We start from the raw sequence: 19288 nt of genomic DNA on the forward strand, positions 1-19288 counted from the left end.
GACTTTCTCTGCTGTTAAGTGAAATGTTCTTTGGTTTCTCAAGGTGGTTCTGAAGATGGACAACACTACAATTAACCCAACATAATGGAAATGAAAACACCCACTACCACCGTCAGAGCCTGTAGTAGCATAGACATATATATGTAGACGCCGCATCGAGTGTTCTTGCCCGCTGCTGCGATACGTCAACGTCTCTGCCATATTGGATGTGGCAAGATGTGGTAAACTAATACAAGTAAATGAACTTATTTTCATAAAGCGCCTTTCTACAAAGAAATGTACGTTTTACGTCCCATTTATTCATTCACACACGCACTAATATACTCGGGGAACAGTTAGGCACCAAATATAATATATTTAATTTTCTCAGATGGCAAAAATAAGAACTTTATTGATCTCAGATAGGAGTAATTCATGTTATATCAGCTATAGAGAACAAGGTAGTGTCGAAAAACAATATATATTCCCGCTCACAAAAATAAGAAAAATAGAGAAACATATTTTCTCATCAACAAAACAAATTTTCAAATTTTCAAATAACAAAATAACATATTTGAACCATTTTTCAGACAATAAAATAACATTTGAACCATTTTTCAGACAATAAAATAACTGAAAAAATCTGAAAAATGGTTCAAATGTTATTTTGTTACTTGAAAAAATGTAAATATGTTTATGTAAAATATGCTTTGTTGATGAGAACATATGTTTCTCTATTTTTCTTATTTTTGTGATTTCTTATTTTTGTTGTATCCACTGCTCTGAGGAGTCCCAACCACTGTGCACTTGCAGGAAGTCCCTCAGCCAATCAGCATCAAGCATGAGTGAGTCACTTCCTGGTGTTCGCTCCTTATTTGGCAGGGAGGGGCGGTCCTTATTTGACTGGGGTGGAAAATGGTGGAGACAGAAGTCAGACGGCCACAATAAACAGAGATACCAACGTATATCTTTGGTGAGTAGACTACATACTGATTACCTCTGAAGTCTGTAATGTCTAATTTGATGGATGTTTAAAATCTGTGTAAAAGCTGGATCAGGGAGTCAATTGACTGGTTATTCATGTATTAGTGGCTGAGAATGAGGAAATGGGGAACAAGCTTGAAAACAAAACCTTAATTTAATTTAATAATGGCAATGAAACGGTTACCAGAGTTCATTTTATGATGCTAAAATAATACGTAGCTAGTGATACGTAAAAAGTCAGGACTTGTAACCATGTATGTGTTTCCAGTTTGACTTGTTAATGAAAACACACCCACTGTTATTCCTGAGTAATTGTTCCAGCAGGACAAGATTGAAAGGGATGATGATTAATGTCACAACTATGTAAAATATGCTCTAGCATTTGATTTTAATCAACAGCCTGAGAAATTAAAATAGCTATTGCCTAACATTTAAGATATATTTAAAATATCTTAAAAAGGGTACATTCTGTAAATTGTCCATCCTAAAGATTTCAGCTGCAGGTCTTGGATTATAAACCACTTGTCGGTTTACAAAAGACCAAAAAAAAACATAAATTTTTTTAGGGAGTTGAGTTTTACCTATTTTCTGTTGTTCAGATGCCACTGATCTTCCTCTATGTTTGTCAAATTAAGGGAAAATGCCTTAGAACTGTGTGTCAAATTAGACAGATTAAGCAGAGGCCTTTTTATATGTGTTTTCCTATTTTTCCTACTTTTGATATTGATTAGATGTGTTGAATAAATAAGTAAAATAAACTAATAATCTACTAAGTGGTAGGGCCATTCAGTGACAATACAGGACTGTCTCAGAAAATTTGAATATTGTGATTTTCTGTAATGCAATTACAAAAACAAAAATGTCATACATTCTGGATTCATTACAAATCAACTGAAATATTGCAAGCCTTTTATTATTTTAATATTGCTGATTATGGCTTACAGTTTAAGAAAACTCAAATATCCTATCTCAAAAAATTTGAATATTCTGGGAATCTTAATCTTAAACTGTAAACCATAATCAGCAATGTTAAAATAATAAAAGGCTTGCAATATTTCAGTTGATTTGTAATGAATCCAGAATGTATGACATTTTTGTTTTTTTTTAATTGCATTACAGAAAATAAAGCACTTTTTTTTTAGATGGAACAAAGATCTGCTCCAGCACTGAGTCTGCTAAGCAAAATAGAGATTTCATGTGTTGAGGTGTAATTCTTTTTCTCTTTTAAACTCTGCAGCCTCCAGACGCACTCTGTGTGCGGATTTTAATGTGGCAAAAAACCCCCAGAAGTGATGGCTGACGGTAAACAAATCAAAAAAACTGCAGTCACAGTTCTGCAGTGTGTGGAGAAGGTGTCCTCCTTCGCCTCCTCCATCGACCCCATCTTTGGCATCGTCTCCTCGCTGGTCGGAGTGGCTCGCAAGGGCCTCACGGATGAGGAGGGCCACCCTCTAGATAAGGACTTCCAAGCCATTCACAAGAAATTGGAGAGCATCTCCCAAAAGAACCAAGAATGTCTGAAGAAGGTCCGCATCGATGAGGTGAACGAAACCTATGGAAAGTACGAGGAGTACATCAAGCACCAATACAACGCCTTCAACAGCATGGTGGCACAAGTGAAGAAGGATCCAGACAACTCTCAGCGTTACATGGAGACCTTTGAAAAGATTTATGAGCGAGACAAGTCCGACATGAGCCTGGATGTTTACTACCGCGGTGTGATGGGTACAGGCTCACTCTTTGGAAGACCTCTGCTGAAGGTGTACCTGGACAACTGTGATGGTGACCGGGAAATCATGGAGCATCGCTGTTCTCACATTGCTCACTTGTTTCACATGGGTCTCATTGCTCTGATGGGCTACACAACAGTCACAGAGGATGATGAAGATGAGGTGCGAGAGAAGTGGGCTCAACGGGTGATAGACATCCAGGACAAGATGCAGGAAGTTCTCAGTCAGTGCAAAGACAAATCACACTGAACGTTGTCCGGCAGGTAATGTCTGTGTAAAAAAACTACTTGTATAGTAATAAAATATACATAAAATCAAAACTATTATTGCCAGCACTTATTATGTCAGCATAAGCTTCAACCAAAGTTTGTGTGGCTGTAGTTTCATTATTGTATTGAATGTGTTTTATTTTCAGTGTCTACTACAGCTTGACCTTGCTTTGTGTCAAAATCAATCAATGCTGAAGTTTTATACAATACCATAAATAAAATAAATACATTGGATGGTTATGTTTTTGAGCATTTTTATTTTAGTTCAAGTGTGGACAACCAACATGTATAGCATAAATATAAAATGTGTAATTGATCCCAGGTTCAAATGGTTTAAACTGTACTAATAACTCAAATACGTTTTATTGAGAAATGAGAATAAGATTTATTGAGAAATAATTTGAGAAAATGCAGGCATATCAAGATTTATTTAAGAAGTAAGCATCAACTGGACTAACAAACTTGAACAAATGGAACCAACTGGTTAAATGGAGGTGTAACCGTATTGTCATTAAACCTTAATATCCTTCTTGCATAACTATAAGTAAAGGATGCAGTTTCTTGTGATCACAACCTTGAAAATGTATAAAGAATCCTGTTGCATTCCAGGATAAATTCAGAATTTTGAAGTTAAGAAAAAAAAAAAACTTTTTTAAACGATTCAAATAGTTTGACATATTTTTTAAATCAGGTTATTTATCTTGGATTATTCACAAAGACTAACTAATAATGAGCTGTTCATTATTTAGCTTAGGTATTTGGACTAAAATCAAGGACAACAGCCAACCCGGCTTCTCAGAATTGTACTTAATTGACATTTTGGGGCTCCTGGGCTCTGGATGGGCCCGAGGAAACCCTGTTACCTACTGATACACAAAGGAAGCATAAAGAGATGTGAAAGAGAAAGTTTTGCATAAATGTAAAGCATGGTGAGCAGCTTGAACTGACAATAGATCCCTGGCTAATCGGCGTGACAGTGGGGCTCCACACAAAATATTTTTCAGAACTTGTTTGTGCTGATGAAACAACTTCCTTAAATGCTATTGGTTGCCTAGCAACATTGCTAAACTATCTTGTTGCTACTAGGTACGTTGTAAAATAAACCTGTTTGTGACAGAAAAAAACTTACCAAATATCAGTAAAAACATAATTTTGACAGAAATGTCAGTGTAATTATATGGGCAAGGCAAATTTATTTATATAGCACAATTCAACACAAGGTAATTCAAAGTGCTTTACATTGACATTAAAAGCGACAAGACACAATTAGACAGTAAATAACAAATAAGAGTAAGATGATAAGAAAAGAAGTAAAATAATAAAAAGCACAAGCTGTTAAAAATAAGGGCAGGAGAATACAGCAGGTAAGTTTAATTTAGGAGTACGCTTGAGTAAACGGTAATGTTTTTAACCCTGATTTAAAGGAGCTGACAGTTGGAGCAGACCTCATATATATATATATATATATATATATATATATATATATATACACACACATTATATATATAATATTATATATAATAATAATAATAATAAACTTTATTTGTATAGCACCTTTCATACAAGAATTGCAGCTCAAAGTGCTTCACAGTAGGAATATAGACATGTTAAGAACAATGAGAAATAGAGAAATAAACAATAATAGCAAATAAAAATGAAAGATAAATGTGATCATATAGAAACATTTAGGTGCAATGATATAATACAGAATTCAGTTCTAAGTTCCTTTATAGAACAATTACTAGGATAGGATAAAAGCAATGTTGAATATAAAAAAGTAAAAGTAATGCACTGAGTCGTAGGTCACACACACTGTGCAGCAGGTGCAATGTGACAGTGTGTATTACTGGCAGCAAAGTGCTTCACAGCAGTAAAAAAACATTATTAAATATAGACATGGTAAGAACAAATGAAAAATACAAAGATAAAAATAACAACAAATAAGAATAAGAGATAAAGATGATCATATAAAAGCATTTAGGTGCAATGATATAGAATAAAAGCAATGTAGGAAATAAAAGTATAAAAGTAATGCAGACAGTAAAAATCAATGATATAGAATATATATTATATACACACACACACACACACACACACACACACACACACACACACACACACACACACACACACACACACACACACACACACACACACACATACAGGACTGTCTCAGAAAATTAGAATATTGTGATATTCTGTAATGCAATTACAAAAACAAAAATCTCATACATTCTGGATTCATTACAAATCAACTGAAATATTGCAAGCCTTTTATTATTTTAATATTGCTGATCATGGTTTACAGCTTAAGAAAACTCAAATATCCTATCTCAAAAAATTAGAATATTCTGGGAATCTTAATCTTAAACTGTAAGCCATAATCAGCAATATTAAAATAATAAAATGCTTGCAATATTTCAGTTGATTTCCAGAATGGAAGGCCTTTTTTGTTTTTTTAATTGCATTACAGAAAATAAAGAACTTTATCTCAATATTCTAATTTTCTGAGACAGTCCTGTATACACGTACACACACATATACATATATATATTTATTTATTTCAATTGATTAAGTGTTGCTTTTTTAAAAATTTTTTAAAATTTGTATATGTCTTACTTACTCAGGCAACCAGTTCAGTTTGGGCATATTTTAACCTACGCTTGATATTTCCAGTGTAAACATTGAACCTATGGGGATATTTACCCTGTAGTACTGAAGCCTGAATTATGGTTCCGCGTTAAACCGAGGGCGTAGCGTACGGCGTAAGGTTCGCGTCGCCGCGTAACCTACGCCGTGGCCCTGCGTTGGTGTAACGCGGAACCATAAATCCGCCTGGAGTCCTCCCGTGAGTGATTCCGCCTATGAGTCCACCTCACCAGCAGAGTCCTCTGTCGTGCAGCTGCCAGAGACTCTTCTGCAGCCCAGCCCCGCATTAAAGGCCTGGAACTACCTCAATATCCAAACACTGCTCCGAGGGCAGACCTGGAGCAAGTCCCTTAGCTTTGAACTGTTTTAAACACCCATAAAGCCGAGACGGGTGGTGTCGGGTCTGCTGGAGGAGAAGTCGCGTCTCTTTCGGTAAGTTGCGGCTGCCTGGAGCGGAAAAGAGCTGGGGCTGTAGCGGCGGCTACAGCTGCTGCTTCATTACTAAACTACAACACTGCGCTGCTTCTACAGGAGAAAATATGTCGACATGTGACGCATGTGGAAACACGAAATATAGCGTAAAGTAAAGAATATTTGACAGTTTCAGAATAACAGTTTAAAGTTTACAGACTTCAGTTTCCGGGGCGTGACCTTCCTGTGAACTCAACTTTTGCTTTTGTTGAATACGAGTGTGTGAAACAATGATTGTGTAACCAACAAAATATATCAAAGTGAGCTATTCACTCACATTTGTAAAAGCTGCAGGAAGCTTCTACCAATGTGTTGATTTTTGCTGACGGCTTAAATGAATAAATGCAGATTTAACAACACTTAACTAGAGCATCACTGCTGTGCCTCATTCTCTCATTTAAAAATACATCATCAAAATGTTGATAAAGATTATGTATATATTTGGTATTAACCCTTGGTCTTTACGTTCTGTTCTTTTTTTTTTGAAAATTAGATTTATTGGGTTTTCAGATTTAACATGACATATTCATTAATGATGATTTACATGTCCACATTCATAGAGAAAAGAAAAGGCAAAACCAATAACTACTGAAAAAATATATAAATGAATAAATGAAAATTCAATAAAATAAATAAATTAAAAAAAAATATGACCCTGCGTTTCCTATAGAGCTGATGTGTTGAATATTCCATTTTCTTTATACACTTCCTGATTGGTGACTTTCAAGATATTTAATAAAATGTCCCCATAACTTAAAGAAACTCTGTATTTTCCCCTTGGTGGCAGGTTAACTTCTCTATGGCTAGAACGTTGGAAAGACTGTTAAACCAATGTTTAACTACGGGAGGTTCAGTGTTCAGTGTTTAGCCTGAAGTTTAGCACAAAATGACAATCTTTTTATTCGCACCGGACACTCCTAACTCATCTGAAAATAGTCCTAAGATAAATACCCGAGGGCAGACTGGCAGTTTGATAGAGATAATATCAGATACAGTTTGTATGACCTTTTTCCCAGAATTTTTTAATTTTGGGGCAACTCCATAGGCAGTGTAATATAGTTCCTTCTTCTTGGCTACATTTAATACAGAAATCAGGATTACAATCTGTTCTTTAAAGGTAATGTAAAGGAGATTTTAGGTTTTTGTATGATTTTTCCAAGACAGTGGTCTCCAACCCTGTCCTGCATGTTTTACATGTTTCCCTGCATTATTACACCATCATATCCCCATTACTCCGGCACTTTAAAACCAACATGTTGTACATTTTTTTTCTTTTAATATTATATGTTCTTTTGTATTGTTATGTTATGAATCTTTATTTCGGCTTGTACAGAACAAGATGAAAAGGAAAGAAAAAAAAAAAAAAAACAACATTTCTTTTGCCGAAAAATAAACCAATCACCAATCACCACACTAAATTCCTTGTGTGTGTTAAACTACTTGGCAATAAACTTCTTTCTGATTCTGTCCTGCATGTTTTACATGTTTCCCTGCATCATCACACCTGATTCTAATGAATGGTCGTCATCAGGTTGTCATCCAGGTCTGCACAAGTCTGTTAATGACACAGTCATTTGTATCGGGGTGCTGAAGCAGTGAAAAATATAACATGCAGGACAGGGGGTTGAAGACCACTGCTCTAAGATAAGGAAATAAAATCTAAAAGAAGCTAACAAATGGTCAGAATGGTAGAAAAAAAAACCTGTCAAAGCATAAATCAATTATAGTTTTGTTTAATATTGTGTCAAAATGTGTAATGGGTCAGCTTTAATTGAAGTGTGATCTGTTGTTTCAGGCATGTCTCTCCACAGTATTTGGCCTCCGTGTTGGATGTTTCCCAGAGTCTAAGGAAAGGACAGCAGGATGGGCAACGAGGACAGCCTTGAAGATGTGTTCGTCGCTGTCATTCGTCCAAAGAATCAAGTGAGCCTCAGCTCTAAGGAATACAGACCCAAAGCCTACGAGGTGTGTGACATTTTTTTTTCCTAGTCAAATTAATACTACTGTATATGGGTCAATGACGAATAAGGATTTTCAACAGGTCATTTTTAAAATAATAATAAAAAAAATCTATTTGCAGTAGTTCAAACATTAAGAATGTTGTGTACACATACATTCATATAAAAATTTTAAATTTAGTTTTTTGTCAAGATGAATTGGCACTAGCTAAAAAAAGGCCATGTGGTGCAAACGTGATTCATATTAAAATAAATTAATTTTCTTAACATCTTGACATCTTTTTCAGTATTATACAAAAATGGTTGTTATTTTAATGGTCGCACCACATGATATTTCATAAAATGGACATCATCAGTCAAACTTTGTTTGTATATTATGATGGAAATATAAATACAAATGTGTATATCTTACACACTACAAGACATTTTGGAAATCATGCCAGATAGGGCAGAAGATTGATTTAAATACATTTAGACTGATTTCAAAAAAGGTTTTCAAAACAAGAGTCATGGTCGGACGGTCGCACCACATGACATTTTGACGCTTAGAACAACAAAATTTCAAATAACTAGTATTCTTTTGTAAATTTCAAGTGAGTCCATATGTGGGACAGGTTTTATCCATTTAAACCTTTTTTGAATTGAAAAAAAATCTGTTTTTCAGAAAATATAGGCGTCACGTCATTGACCCATATACAGAGGAAAACTTACTTTTAAAATAAAAATAAAGTACAATTTACCTGTCCAATAGGGCAATTATCAGTTACACCTTGACACAGTATTCAATGAATAATCAATGTTTAGAAAAATGAGAACAGCTACCAGAACTAACAATGCCTTTTTTAAGAGTTTTAAAATTCACATTTATATTTTTTTCTCTGCATGCAAAGATCCTTTTGAAAGAAGTGCCTTTAGAGGGGAAGGAGAAGAAAAGAAAAAAAGTCCTTCTGGCAACAAAGATCAAAACAGGGGACAAATCCAAATCTATCCTAGATTATGTGGAAGACACATTGAGACCCATCTCCAATAACCCAGGCATCACCGGTGAGACTGAGACATCTTCACACAATGACTGATATAACCCCATCTGGAAGTTTGATCTGAATCATTGTGGTTTGCAGGAAAGCGTGTGGTGAAGATTGCTCTTGAAGGCGACTATGGAGGGAAAGAAGCATCTCTTTTTGTGGTGCCAGTCAGTGTTAAGGGTGAGCAGAAAATATCTTGTACAAAACTGATTTCATGAAGTACAGTTTTTGCTGTACGTGCAGTAGATTTACGAGTCCTTCTGAACAGACAATAGCAAACCAATCCACAACCCTGGGAGCCCCAGTTTTTACTGCTTCCAGGATATCATGCGTGTGTGCAGTGAAACCAGCCCCCACTTCTGCTCCACAACCTCCAAGATGCTCCTGGCCTTAGACAAGTGAGGACACGTCTGTTACATATGGTACTCTTGTTCAGGATCTGGACAAAAACCGACCTCAGCTTTGTCTCTTTTGACCTCCACAGATGGTTGGCAGAACAGCACACTGTTCCTCACGCCATCCCGGCTCTCTTCAGGCCGGCACCTGTTGAGCGAGTGAAGACCAACGTGAGCAACCCGGCCTACAGCAACGAGGGGAAGCTGAGCGACGAGGACCTGCACATGGGCTACACCGCTCTGGAAATCAAGAGTAAGATGATGTCCCTGGAGAAGGCAGACATGTGCGTCCTCAATCCATTATATGGCTCGGATCTGCAGTACACCAATCGGGTAAGAGATCTCACCATATTACAGTATATTATCCTATAATGCAGAAAAGTATTTGTTTGTTTTTTTTTGCCACTTGAACCTTTAAAGTTGGGCATACACTGTGCAATATTTTAAATCGTTTAATTCAGCCCCATCTCAAACTGCACGACTAGATCGCTGAGTTTAAAAGTTCACAGTCCATGATTTATGGTCTCACACTGTACGACCCGATGCTCTGATGCTCCGTCTGCTCACACTATACGATCATAATCCTCACGTCGGACTTCTGTTACTGGAACTGCAACTTCAAAAAGAAGTGGAAGAAGAGGAACCCGGAAGTGGGAGACACCAAAGATGCTCAGCAAAAACAAACCTGCTGCCTTAAAACTGAATTACGGTTCCGCGTTAAATCGACGACGTACCCTACGCCGTAGGCTCTGCGTTAGTGTAACGCGGAACCATAAATCAGCCTTGAGCAATTTGTGCCATTCTGTGTGGCGATAAATGAAAAAAGATGAGACAACGTCGTTATTGGACAAGGAATTGGCTGGGCAGACGTGGGTCTTTTTTTTCTGCTATTAAAACATGATTTGTAATGTAAATTTGCAACACTTTAAACTAGAAATAATAGTTTTTGACGTGACATCAGAGATTGTGCATGCTCTCTGTGAAAGGATGAGTCCAATCGGGTCGTAGGTGCTTCAACTTGCGATTCCTTCCACCAGGATTTCAAACACGCTTGATTTTCTTGCGACCTCACGATTTGTGATCGGGAGCTCGTCGTGAGGTGTTTATCTCTCGTCGTGAGGTGTTAATCTCTCGTCGTTACCCCACGTACACTGCACGAGGCACGAGCAACGATTGGGTCCAAATCTGGCCCGATCCAAAAAATAGTCGCACGAGTGGAAAATCAGTTCAAAACGAGCCGACAATCACACAGTGTCTGCCCGGCTTAACTCTCTTTGTACTGAAATTTGAATTCCCTCATTCCATTTTGTCCACAGGTGGACAAAGTTATCATCAACCCGTACTTTGGGCTTGGAGCACCTGATTACTCAAAAATCCAGATCCCCAATAGGGAGAAGTGGCAACATGGCCCCAATTGTTTGACAGAAGAAAAGTGAGGGTTTATTCTTACATTAACTACACTGTCATTGTGATCTACAATTGACTTCTGCTCCTCTGTGTGTTAACTCACCTCCCCCACCTCAAACTCTTGTTGTTAATAGTGAACACCAGTGGGTGGATGATTTTCCTCTGCACCGCAGCGCCTGTGAGGGAGACACAGAGCTGCTTTCTAAGCTTCTTGACAGCGGGTTTTCAGTCAAACAGCTGGACAGCGATCACTGGGCTCCTATTCACTACGCCTGCTGGTGAGTCTGACTCATCTCAGTCCCTAAGAAAGAAGCGTCTAGAAGTTATTTTCTTAGGTTTAATTGTGTCCCATATAAGATGAATTTGTGTTAAGTTTGAGGTGTATGTGTTTCCATCCAGGCATGGTAAAGTGGAGGCGAGCAAGTTGTTGCTTGAGAAAGGTAACTGTAATCCCAACCTGCTGAACGGCCAGCTCAGCTCCCCGCTGCATTTTGCAGCCAGAGGAGGCCACGTTGAAATCGTGCAGCTGCTGCTGCAGCACCCCGACATCGACCGGGTAGGACAGCCAACAATCTGGGTTTTCCTCCTCTTCTTTATTTTTATGGATTCATATGTTGATATTGAAGTAGGGGTGTAATGATACACTAATCTCACGATACGATACACGATACACGATATTGAGGTCACGATAACAATACGATACAATATTATAGCAGTATTTTTTTTTTACAACCTTGAATGAGGAACATATGACTGGAAAAATGGTCTTTTATTTGAAAGACACAAAATACAAAACAATACTGTACGTTTGCTGTTACTGTTACGTTTTAAAGAGAAAGCCAGGCCAACCATTTTCCACAAACTGAACTAAAAGTAAATGTCAGGTTTGCGTTATGCATCTTCAGTTTCATACAAGTACAAATATTTAGCCACAAACTGAATAGTTTCTCTCCTTTATGATTTGACTTTTTTCTTTTCCATAAATTTAACAACTAAAATGAAATAAGTAAATAAATACATACAATTTTACATCATAAAACAGATTGATTCATGCTCACCTTATAAGTGTAAGAGGAGATTTATTTTTGTTAAGAAGGTTATTTTGGTAATTCAGGGTTCATTATTTCATAAATATATTCTTTATATTCTGATGTAAATCAGGGACTATAATGACACTAGTCAGTTTATCTGTAGTGATTAGTCTGTTTTAGATTGGGCGGAGTGATACGCCACAGTACGGCACTAGGTGCTGTGTTGATGTTCTAAAATCCTACACTGTTGAGGGACATTAAAGTACACTGGAACTCAGCAGAAGTTGTCCCCGTGTTTATCCTACTAAAAAGGTTTAATTTAATAAGGTAAGGCTTAACTCTACACCAGCCTTACATCAGTAAAAGTTCAGAGCTCAAAACCCTGCAAGAGTCCCGTGATCGGGACCAAAACGGTACTACTTTCTTCTGAGGGGAGGAAGATTTTTTATTTTTTTTGTCCGCGGGTCGAGGCGCGGTCGGCAAAAATACGCTGCGCGTTACTAGTCTACACAATATAAGCTATTAATATTAATAATCCAATATCGCGATAGTTTGTCACCTCCACGACACGTATCGTGATGTTTTTGTATCGCAAAATTTCGTGGCACGATATATTGTTACACCCCTATAATGAAGCATACATTATCTTTGATAAAATGCAACTATAGCTACTATTTACATTTTGCAAATGAAAAGGCAAATGCTATACTATGTTTTCCTGGTTACTTTATGGTTTAAATTAGCTAATTTTAAACTAAATCCATTCTTAAGTTCATTGAATAAGATTTTGTAAAGGTTTGATGTGTGCATTATTGAGTTATTTTAGAAATGTAATGGAATTACAGTATATCACACTTTAAATATTAAAAAAGCCATAATGCAATTAAAGCATTAGTTAATTACTGTTCCATTTTGACATTGTTTCTCCCTAAACAAGCACATAGAGGACCAGCAGAAGAGATCCCCTCTGCAGGTGTGTGAGGAGAACAAGCAGAATGAATGGGAGGAAACAATCAAACTTCTGCAGCAGGCCATCAGCAAGCCAGTGAGTCTCACAGCTCCTCTCATATTATCTGTACTGAAAATCAGGCTGTGGGAAAAAAAAAATGTTTTAGGGGATTTAGCAGTTTGATAGCAACGCACAGCAAGTTAACATGGGCCTTACAATAGTTATTTTTGTCCGTCTGATCCAATAATATATTGCTTGGCATTCCGTTAATTTTATCTTACGAGAGCTTTTACAGTAGACGGATAAATCTGTCCTTGTAAGCTTTTTGTTGCTTTGCTTGTCAAGCCGGTGCACCTCTCTTTAAAGAATGTTTTTACAGATGCTAATTTGACTTTTATGGTATAAAATGTGTTGTAATGTGTGTTGTAATGTAATGTGTTGTAAGTATATAAATATTTGAGGGAAATATGAATCAATGTGAAACTCACATCAAACGGCACTCTAGATGGTGCTGTTTCATCAAGCACAATTGGAGGTGTAGTGTAGATTTTAAATAGCAAGTGGCTTTATTTTTAGTTTAGTTTAGTTTCTTAGTTAGTTTAGTTTATTTATTTAGCAATATAAGACAAATTGAACAATAAATGTAAAAACATTGAAATAAATGCAAGGAAAGGAAGAAGCCTGGTGGCTTCTATAGAATCCTTTCCATATATGAATAAAAAACAAAACAAAAGCTACACAAGGGGGAGTAAAAAAAAAAACACAAAAGAAAATGTAACTCAGATTAAATAATAAACAGTACAAAGATGAAACAATAAGAAAGTTCTTTAAATGTTTTTTTTAAATATTGGCAAGGATGGTGATGATTTAAGAGATTTATTGAGTGAATTCCACAAGTGGGGGAAGATTGATGTTTCCATGTTCTACAAAACGGTAAATTAAAATCATCTTTGTGCCTTGTGGCATAAGAATGAATATCGGAATTAACACAAAAGAAATTATGAAAAGAAGAAGGAAGATCTTGTATATCATTTTTAAATTTGAACATAAATAAACATGTTTGAAAAATGTTAATTTTATTGACGGATAATAATGAATATTTAATGAAAAGGGGAGCAGATGGCTCATATCTGTTTGACTGTTAATTTTCTGTTTGTGTTTTCCACAGTATGAGAAGGTGCGCATCTATCGCATGGACGGCTCCTATCGCTCCGTGGAGCTGAAACATGGCAACAACACAACGGTGCAGCAGATAATGGAGGGGATGCGGCTTTCACAGGAGACCCAGCAGTATTTCACCATCTGGATCTGCTCGGAGAACCTCCGTGAGTGTCAATGTTCAGCGCATAGGGGACCGCCATGTATGTTTTTGTCTGCCCACTCAACTTCAGTGGAGATGCGCTTTTATTTCAGCCATAAGATTAGTGAACAACAGTGCTTCTCCATGTTTAAAGCAGTGCTCTGCTGGGAAAACATTCATCCTGGCATGCACATGACATGTTATTTCAGCTTTCAGGCTCAATACCACTTTGTTTTTAATTTGCTGCCATTAGGTTTACAGTGTACTGGTATATACACTTCCAGCATATTAGAAATGTTATTGTTGCAACATGAGAAGAAGAATGGTGTTTTATCGTTGTGTCAGACCTGCAGTTGAAACCGTACCACAAGCCTCTGCAGCACCTTCGCATCTGGACAGAGATCGTCACGGACTTGACCGTCCTGGATCCTCAAAGAGAAACGCCTCAGCTCTTCCTTCGCAGGGATGTCCGACTGCATCTTGATGCTGAGAAAAAGGTATCTTGTATTCAGTACTCGAGTTGAGGGGGTATGAGGGGGGATGGCATCCCTCCTGAAATAAAAAGGGTCCAAATCATCCCCCTGTAAAACTGCCATCCCTCCTTTCCATCCCTTATGTTATTTCATCAATGAATGTGGTTTTACTGCTATTTCAACATTTAGAGTCATCACCAGAAAAATAACACCAGAAAAATAACTTATTCGACAATTTTCACCTGTTTCAAGTAAATATTCACTTGAAATAAGTAGAAAAATCTGCCAGTGGGACAAGATTTATCTTCTTATTACAAGCAAAAAAATCTTGTTCCACTGGCAGATTTTTCTACTTATTTTAAGTGAAAATCTACTTGAAACAGGTGAAAATTGTTGTTTTTTCCAGTGATGAGTCTTGTTTTAAGTGTAATGAGATTCTTTTACTAAAATGAGGCATTGTTACTAGAAATAAGACAAATATTCTTGTTAAGATTTAGAGTTTTTGCAGTGATCCATGTTACTTATCCTGTGAAGGACAGAGTCATATTGATAAGTTCAGAAAAGTGTTTTTTATTGTTGTGTTTTGATGTATTTGATGTAAGCCCAGTGGATATTTAAAGCTTACAGAAGGCTGCATTTAACTGCTGCTATGTCATTCCTGCAGTATTTCTGCAGGTGTTTTGGTCACTGCTATTATTTGTAATGTATTATATTATTTGTAATCAGCACAAATTATCTCTCCCCATATGATAAAATCCACCATCCCCCCTGATTTTTATTTTTTATTTTTTGTACAACTCGACTACTGCTTGTATTTAGAAAAAAAGGTTTATGTTTAAAGGTTTTGATTTGTTCGGAAAGCCAAAGATTTATAGGTTGTCTGTAAACGTCTTGACTCGGCCACTTAATCTTTTACTTCAGGTGGAAGATCCACTGGCCATCCTCATTCTGTTCGACGAGGCTCGTCACTGCCTCCTGAAGGGTTTCTTTCCAGCTCCAGACAGCAAGCTGATCACACTGGCCAGCCTCCTCCTGCAGATCATCTATGGCAATTATGAGAGCAAGAAACACAAGCAAGGCTTCCTCAAGTAAGATCTTGTTTTCATTGAAAATCATATGTCACACCAAAATCTTAAATTGAGCTTTTTACATTTTCAATTCACACCATTTTTCTCTTTTAATTGATTAAAAACAAACAGCGAGGAAAACCTGAAGTCAATTTTACCAATATCAAAAGTGAAAAGCAAAGCTTACCACTGGACCAACAGGATTCTTCATGAATACAAGGTACACTTGTATTTCTTGTTCAATTCTTAAAATGAAATCACGCTGCTCCCTGAAGTGACTGTAGACCCGTCCTCCCGTCTGTCCTGTCCTCCTGAACAGGCCCTGAGCACGAGCGAGGGAGTGAGCAAAGAGATGCACCATCTGCAGAGACTCTTCCTGCAGAACTGCTGGGACATCCCGACCTATGGAGCAGCGTTTTTTACGGGCCAGGTTTACACCAAGGCCAGTGCCAGCAACCACAAAGTCATCCGTGTGTATGTCGGGGTCAACACGAAGGGACTGCACCTCATGAATATGGAGACCAAGGTACATTCTGCTGCACCCTTGATTTTTAATGTTTGGGGCCAATCCCAAAACACCCCTACTTTCTACCACTAGCCCTAAAAATGAAGCCACAAACCTTAGGGCCCTTGTAATGTTCCCTAGGGATTGGGACACCACTTGCTACTTCACTGTGTGGTTTACGTTCGGGTACGTAAGTGACTGGTAGTGACGTTTGCACATACGTCACACCATATCAGGAAGCCCAGAGCTAGAAGTTGTTTTAATTTCAGCTGTAGTGCTGTTAATATGCCACTTTATTAAGTTTTAATATTTTTTCAGGCGTAAAACTAACCGTTAAGATCCCCAACCTGGGCTCAGTTTATCCAAATAACGCCTGTTAAGAAATTTGCTGCGATGTTTTCGGGATGAGAAGAGCCGCCGGGTCGGGAGCTGATTTATGGTTCCGCATTAAATCGACACAGAGCCTACGGCGTACGGCACGCGTCGCCACGTAACCTACGCCGTAGGCTCTGCGTTGGTGTAACGCAGAACCATAAATCAGCCTTTATTCTGGCAAGATCTGAAAAGACTTTGCAACAACGGGCAAATGAGTGATTATGTACATTCACTGAGTGAATATTATGAAAGTAAAATATATATTTCTCGCTAGAAATGTAATCAAAATGCATTTTTATGCAGAAACTAACTCAAAATATTGATTTTATTCACAAAAAAATAAGAAATGTCCGCCATGTTTTTTTGTTTGATTCAGTCTGCAAATGATGACGTAAAGCATTCTGGGAAATTTTCTCAGGCCCTCGGTCAGCGAGTCAGCATCTGAAATCCCTCGCTGTGAAGGGCTAGATTCATACACACTAGCCCTAGATGCAAAGAGGAATTGGGACACCACTATCCTCACGGGAATGCGCAAAATTTAGGGATAGTGCTGAAAAGTAGGACTAGGGGGGGATTGGGACTGGCCCTTGGTCTGTCAATTGAAAGCCACAAGTATTTTTTTCCAACACTTAATGGAATGTCAGGTTTGTTTTGTGGGTTTATTGAACATGTGCTATGTAAATGTTCTCTCTTGCAGGTTCTTCTCATCAGTTTAGAGTATTGCACATTCATGTGGCAGCTTGGACATGCTGACCAGTACTTCCAGATACACAGTGGGGACAACAAAATGAATTTTATTGTGCACACAAAACAGGTAACTGCTCCTAGATGTCATCAAATTCAACAAGGTTCTAGTTTCAAGCATTTTATCTAGGTAGATTAGGATTTATATCTAAAGTAGGTTTATTAAAACTAGCCTGATGTGAGGTTTCAAATGCAGCGTGTTTAAAAAAATAAATGAACTGCTTTTTATTCATTCATGTTCATTATTTTTCCAGGCGGGCCTTATTGTGAAGCTTTTGATGAAACTGAGTGGACATTTGACTCCAAATGACAAAGGTTCTACAGATAAATACGCATATGGCTGAAAAGTGTTGAAAGAAACACATCTGCCAAATCCCAAGCGCAGGTTCTTCATGCTGACCATCACCTGACTGCAGGAATTCTGGAGGGAGAGTTGGTCTCTCTACAACTGCCTCAATTTGTAAAAAACAAAAAGCTAACTGATATAAATCATGATTGAATTTTATGTATACTGTTGAGTTTTGATTCTGTGTAAATATGTTTATTATTTAATGCTTGTTTTAATAAACCTCTGATTGACATATGAACAGAATGTGTTGGTAATTGCAGTTTAGACGCATTAGTCTGACAAATATTGGAAAAGCATCTATCATCTTATGAGTTTTATTCGACTTAGAAGTCCTGTGAGGTGTGAACCTAAACCTTACTCAAGTACTGGCTAACAAAACTCCTAAAGTCAAGGAGCTTGAAAGATGAATATTGCAAAATGACAACAATCTGAAGCACAAAGCCTCCACAGAAATGTGAGTTTTCAAACTAAGTAACACTATGACATGCCTCATTAGACTCCAAAAGTATGTTGGACTCTCGGGTGACTTTTTTGTCCTGTTTGTATTGTGTTGTGTAACTCGCATATGGAACCATGGTTGGATACTTTTCTGTAGCTATATGCACATGTGTTCACCTAGCTGCAATTTACTGAAAAGATGATGGAGTAAGTGTTTAATGTTTTCCTGCGTGGCACGTAAATAGACACATAAAACAATGAACTGCAGATACGACTTTTGGAAGTTTAGCTTGAAGCTTTTCTGCAAAAGTAAGAGGACACATCCTGCGATCTGTGGCAGGACCGGGTCAGTGAGAATCTTAACTTCTTCAAATCGTGCTTTGGTTGATAACTTGTCATGGTAAATCAATTTGTTATTTACCTGTTGTTTTTTTTTCACCTCCTATGACATATTGTGTATTATGGACTCCCATAGTACCTAACACGGCCACCACAACCACATTACAGTGTATAGACATAACATAGACTATAAAACATAGGTAGGTATCTAAAGACAAATGTAAAGGCCTCCAAGAAAAAAGACAAAAAAAGATAAGATAATTCAATTGTATTTATATAGCATAATAGTTGTCTCTAGGCGCTTTCCAGAGACCCAGAACATGAACCCAGAGCAATTATTAGAAAAGAGAGAGATCAGACAGAGAATAAAGAACAGAAAGGAGAGACGCAATGGTTAGCTGACTATTAACTTCCTACTGCGAGGCTTAGATTCTTTTGTGCTGAACTAAGCAAATATCAATTATCTAGAATGAATGAATGAGTTTTATTTTTGTGTCATGTCTGAAGACCCATCCCTTACAGGATTATAAGACACCAGAAACAGAAAATCATCAATATACAATATCACACTCACTTAATTGGGAGCTGCACAATGTACACCAGAAAAACAAAATAAATAAATCAAATAAAAATACTTAATATTTCCTTCTCCCCAACAAAACCCAGAATGGATATTTTCACATATATGTTACTTTTTTTTGTTTATCCCATGTTTTCTCTAAATAGTCAGCAAGTGCAAATACTTTATAATCAAAAGTTTTTTATCTAGAAATAATAAAACCATGCAATTATTGATGCTTTTTGGAATTACTTACCATTCACCTGCAGAATTCTGTGAGGTTTACAAGACT

General features: G+C 37.2%; 2 protein-coding genes across 2 annotated transcripts; both read left to right on the plus strand.

Moving 5' to 3' along the window:
* Positions 1–860: 860 nt before the first annotated feature.
* Positions 861–3202, plus strand: LOC133461039 (protein rapunzel-like). The gene is made up of 2 exons (XM_061741797.1): positions 861–952; positions 2201–3202. The coding sequence occupies exon 2, from the start codon at positions 2256–2258 to the stop codon at positions 2940–2942; it is 687 nt and encodes a 228-aa protein (XP_061597781.1). The 5' UTR covers positions 861–952; positions 2201–2255; the 3' UTR covers positions 2943–3202.
* Positions 3203–5852: 2650 nt separating this feature from the next.
* krit1 (KRIT1 ankyrin repeat containing) lies at positions 5853–17886 on the plus strand. The gene is made up of 17 exons (XM_061741798.1): positions 5853–6043; positions 7878–8047; positions 8931–9084; positions 9162–9245; positions 9334–9463; positions 9550–9793; positions 10777–10892; positions 11002–11145; positions 11267–11423; positions 12836–12943; positions 14016–14172; positions 14493–14644; positions 15542–15708; positions 15820–15907; positions 16007–16213; positions 17265–17381; positions 17566–17886. The coding sequence occupies exons 2-17, from the start codon at positions 7946–7948 to the stop codon at positions 17653–17655; spliced, it is 2217 nt and encodes a 738-aa protein (XP_061597782.1). The 5' UTR covers positions 5853–6043; positions 7878–7945; the 3' UTR covers positions 17656–17886.
* Positions 17887–19288: the final 1402 nt, after the last annotated feature.

This window comes from Cololabis saira, chromosome 15, assembly GCF_033807715.1.
Source record: "Cololabis saira isolate AMF1-May2022 chromosome 15, fColSai1.1, whole genome shotgun sequence".
Taxonomy (NCBI): Eukaryota; Metazoa; Chordata; class Actinopteri; order Beloniformes; family Belonidae; genus Cololabis; species Cololabis saira.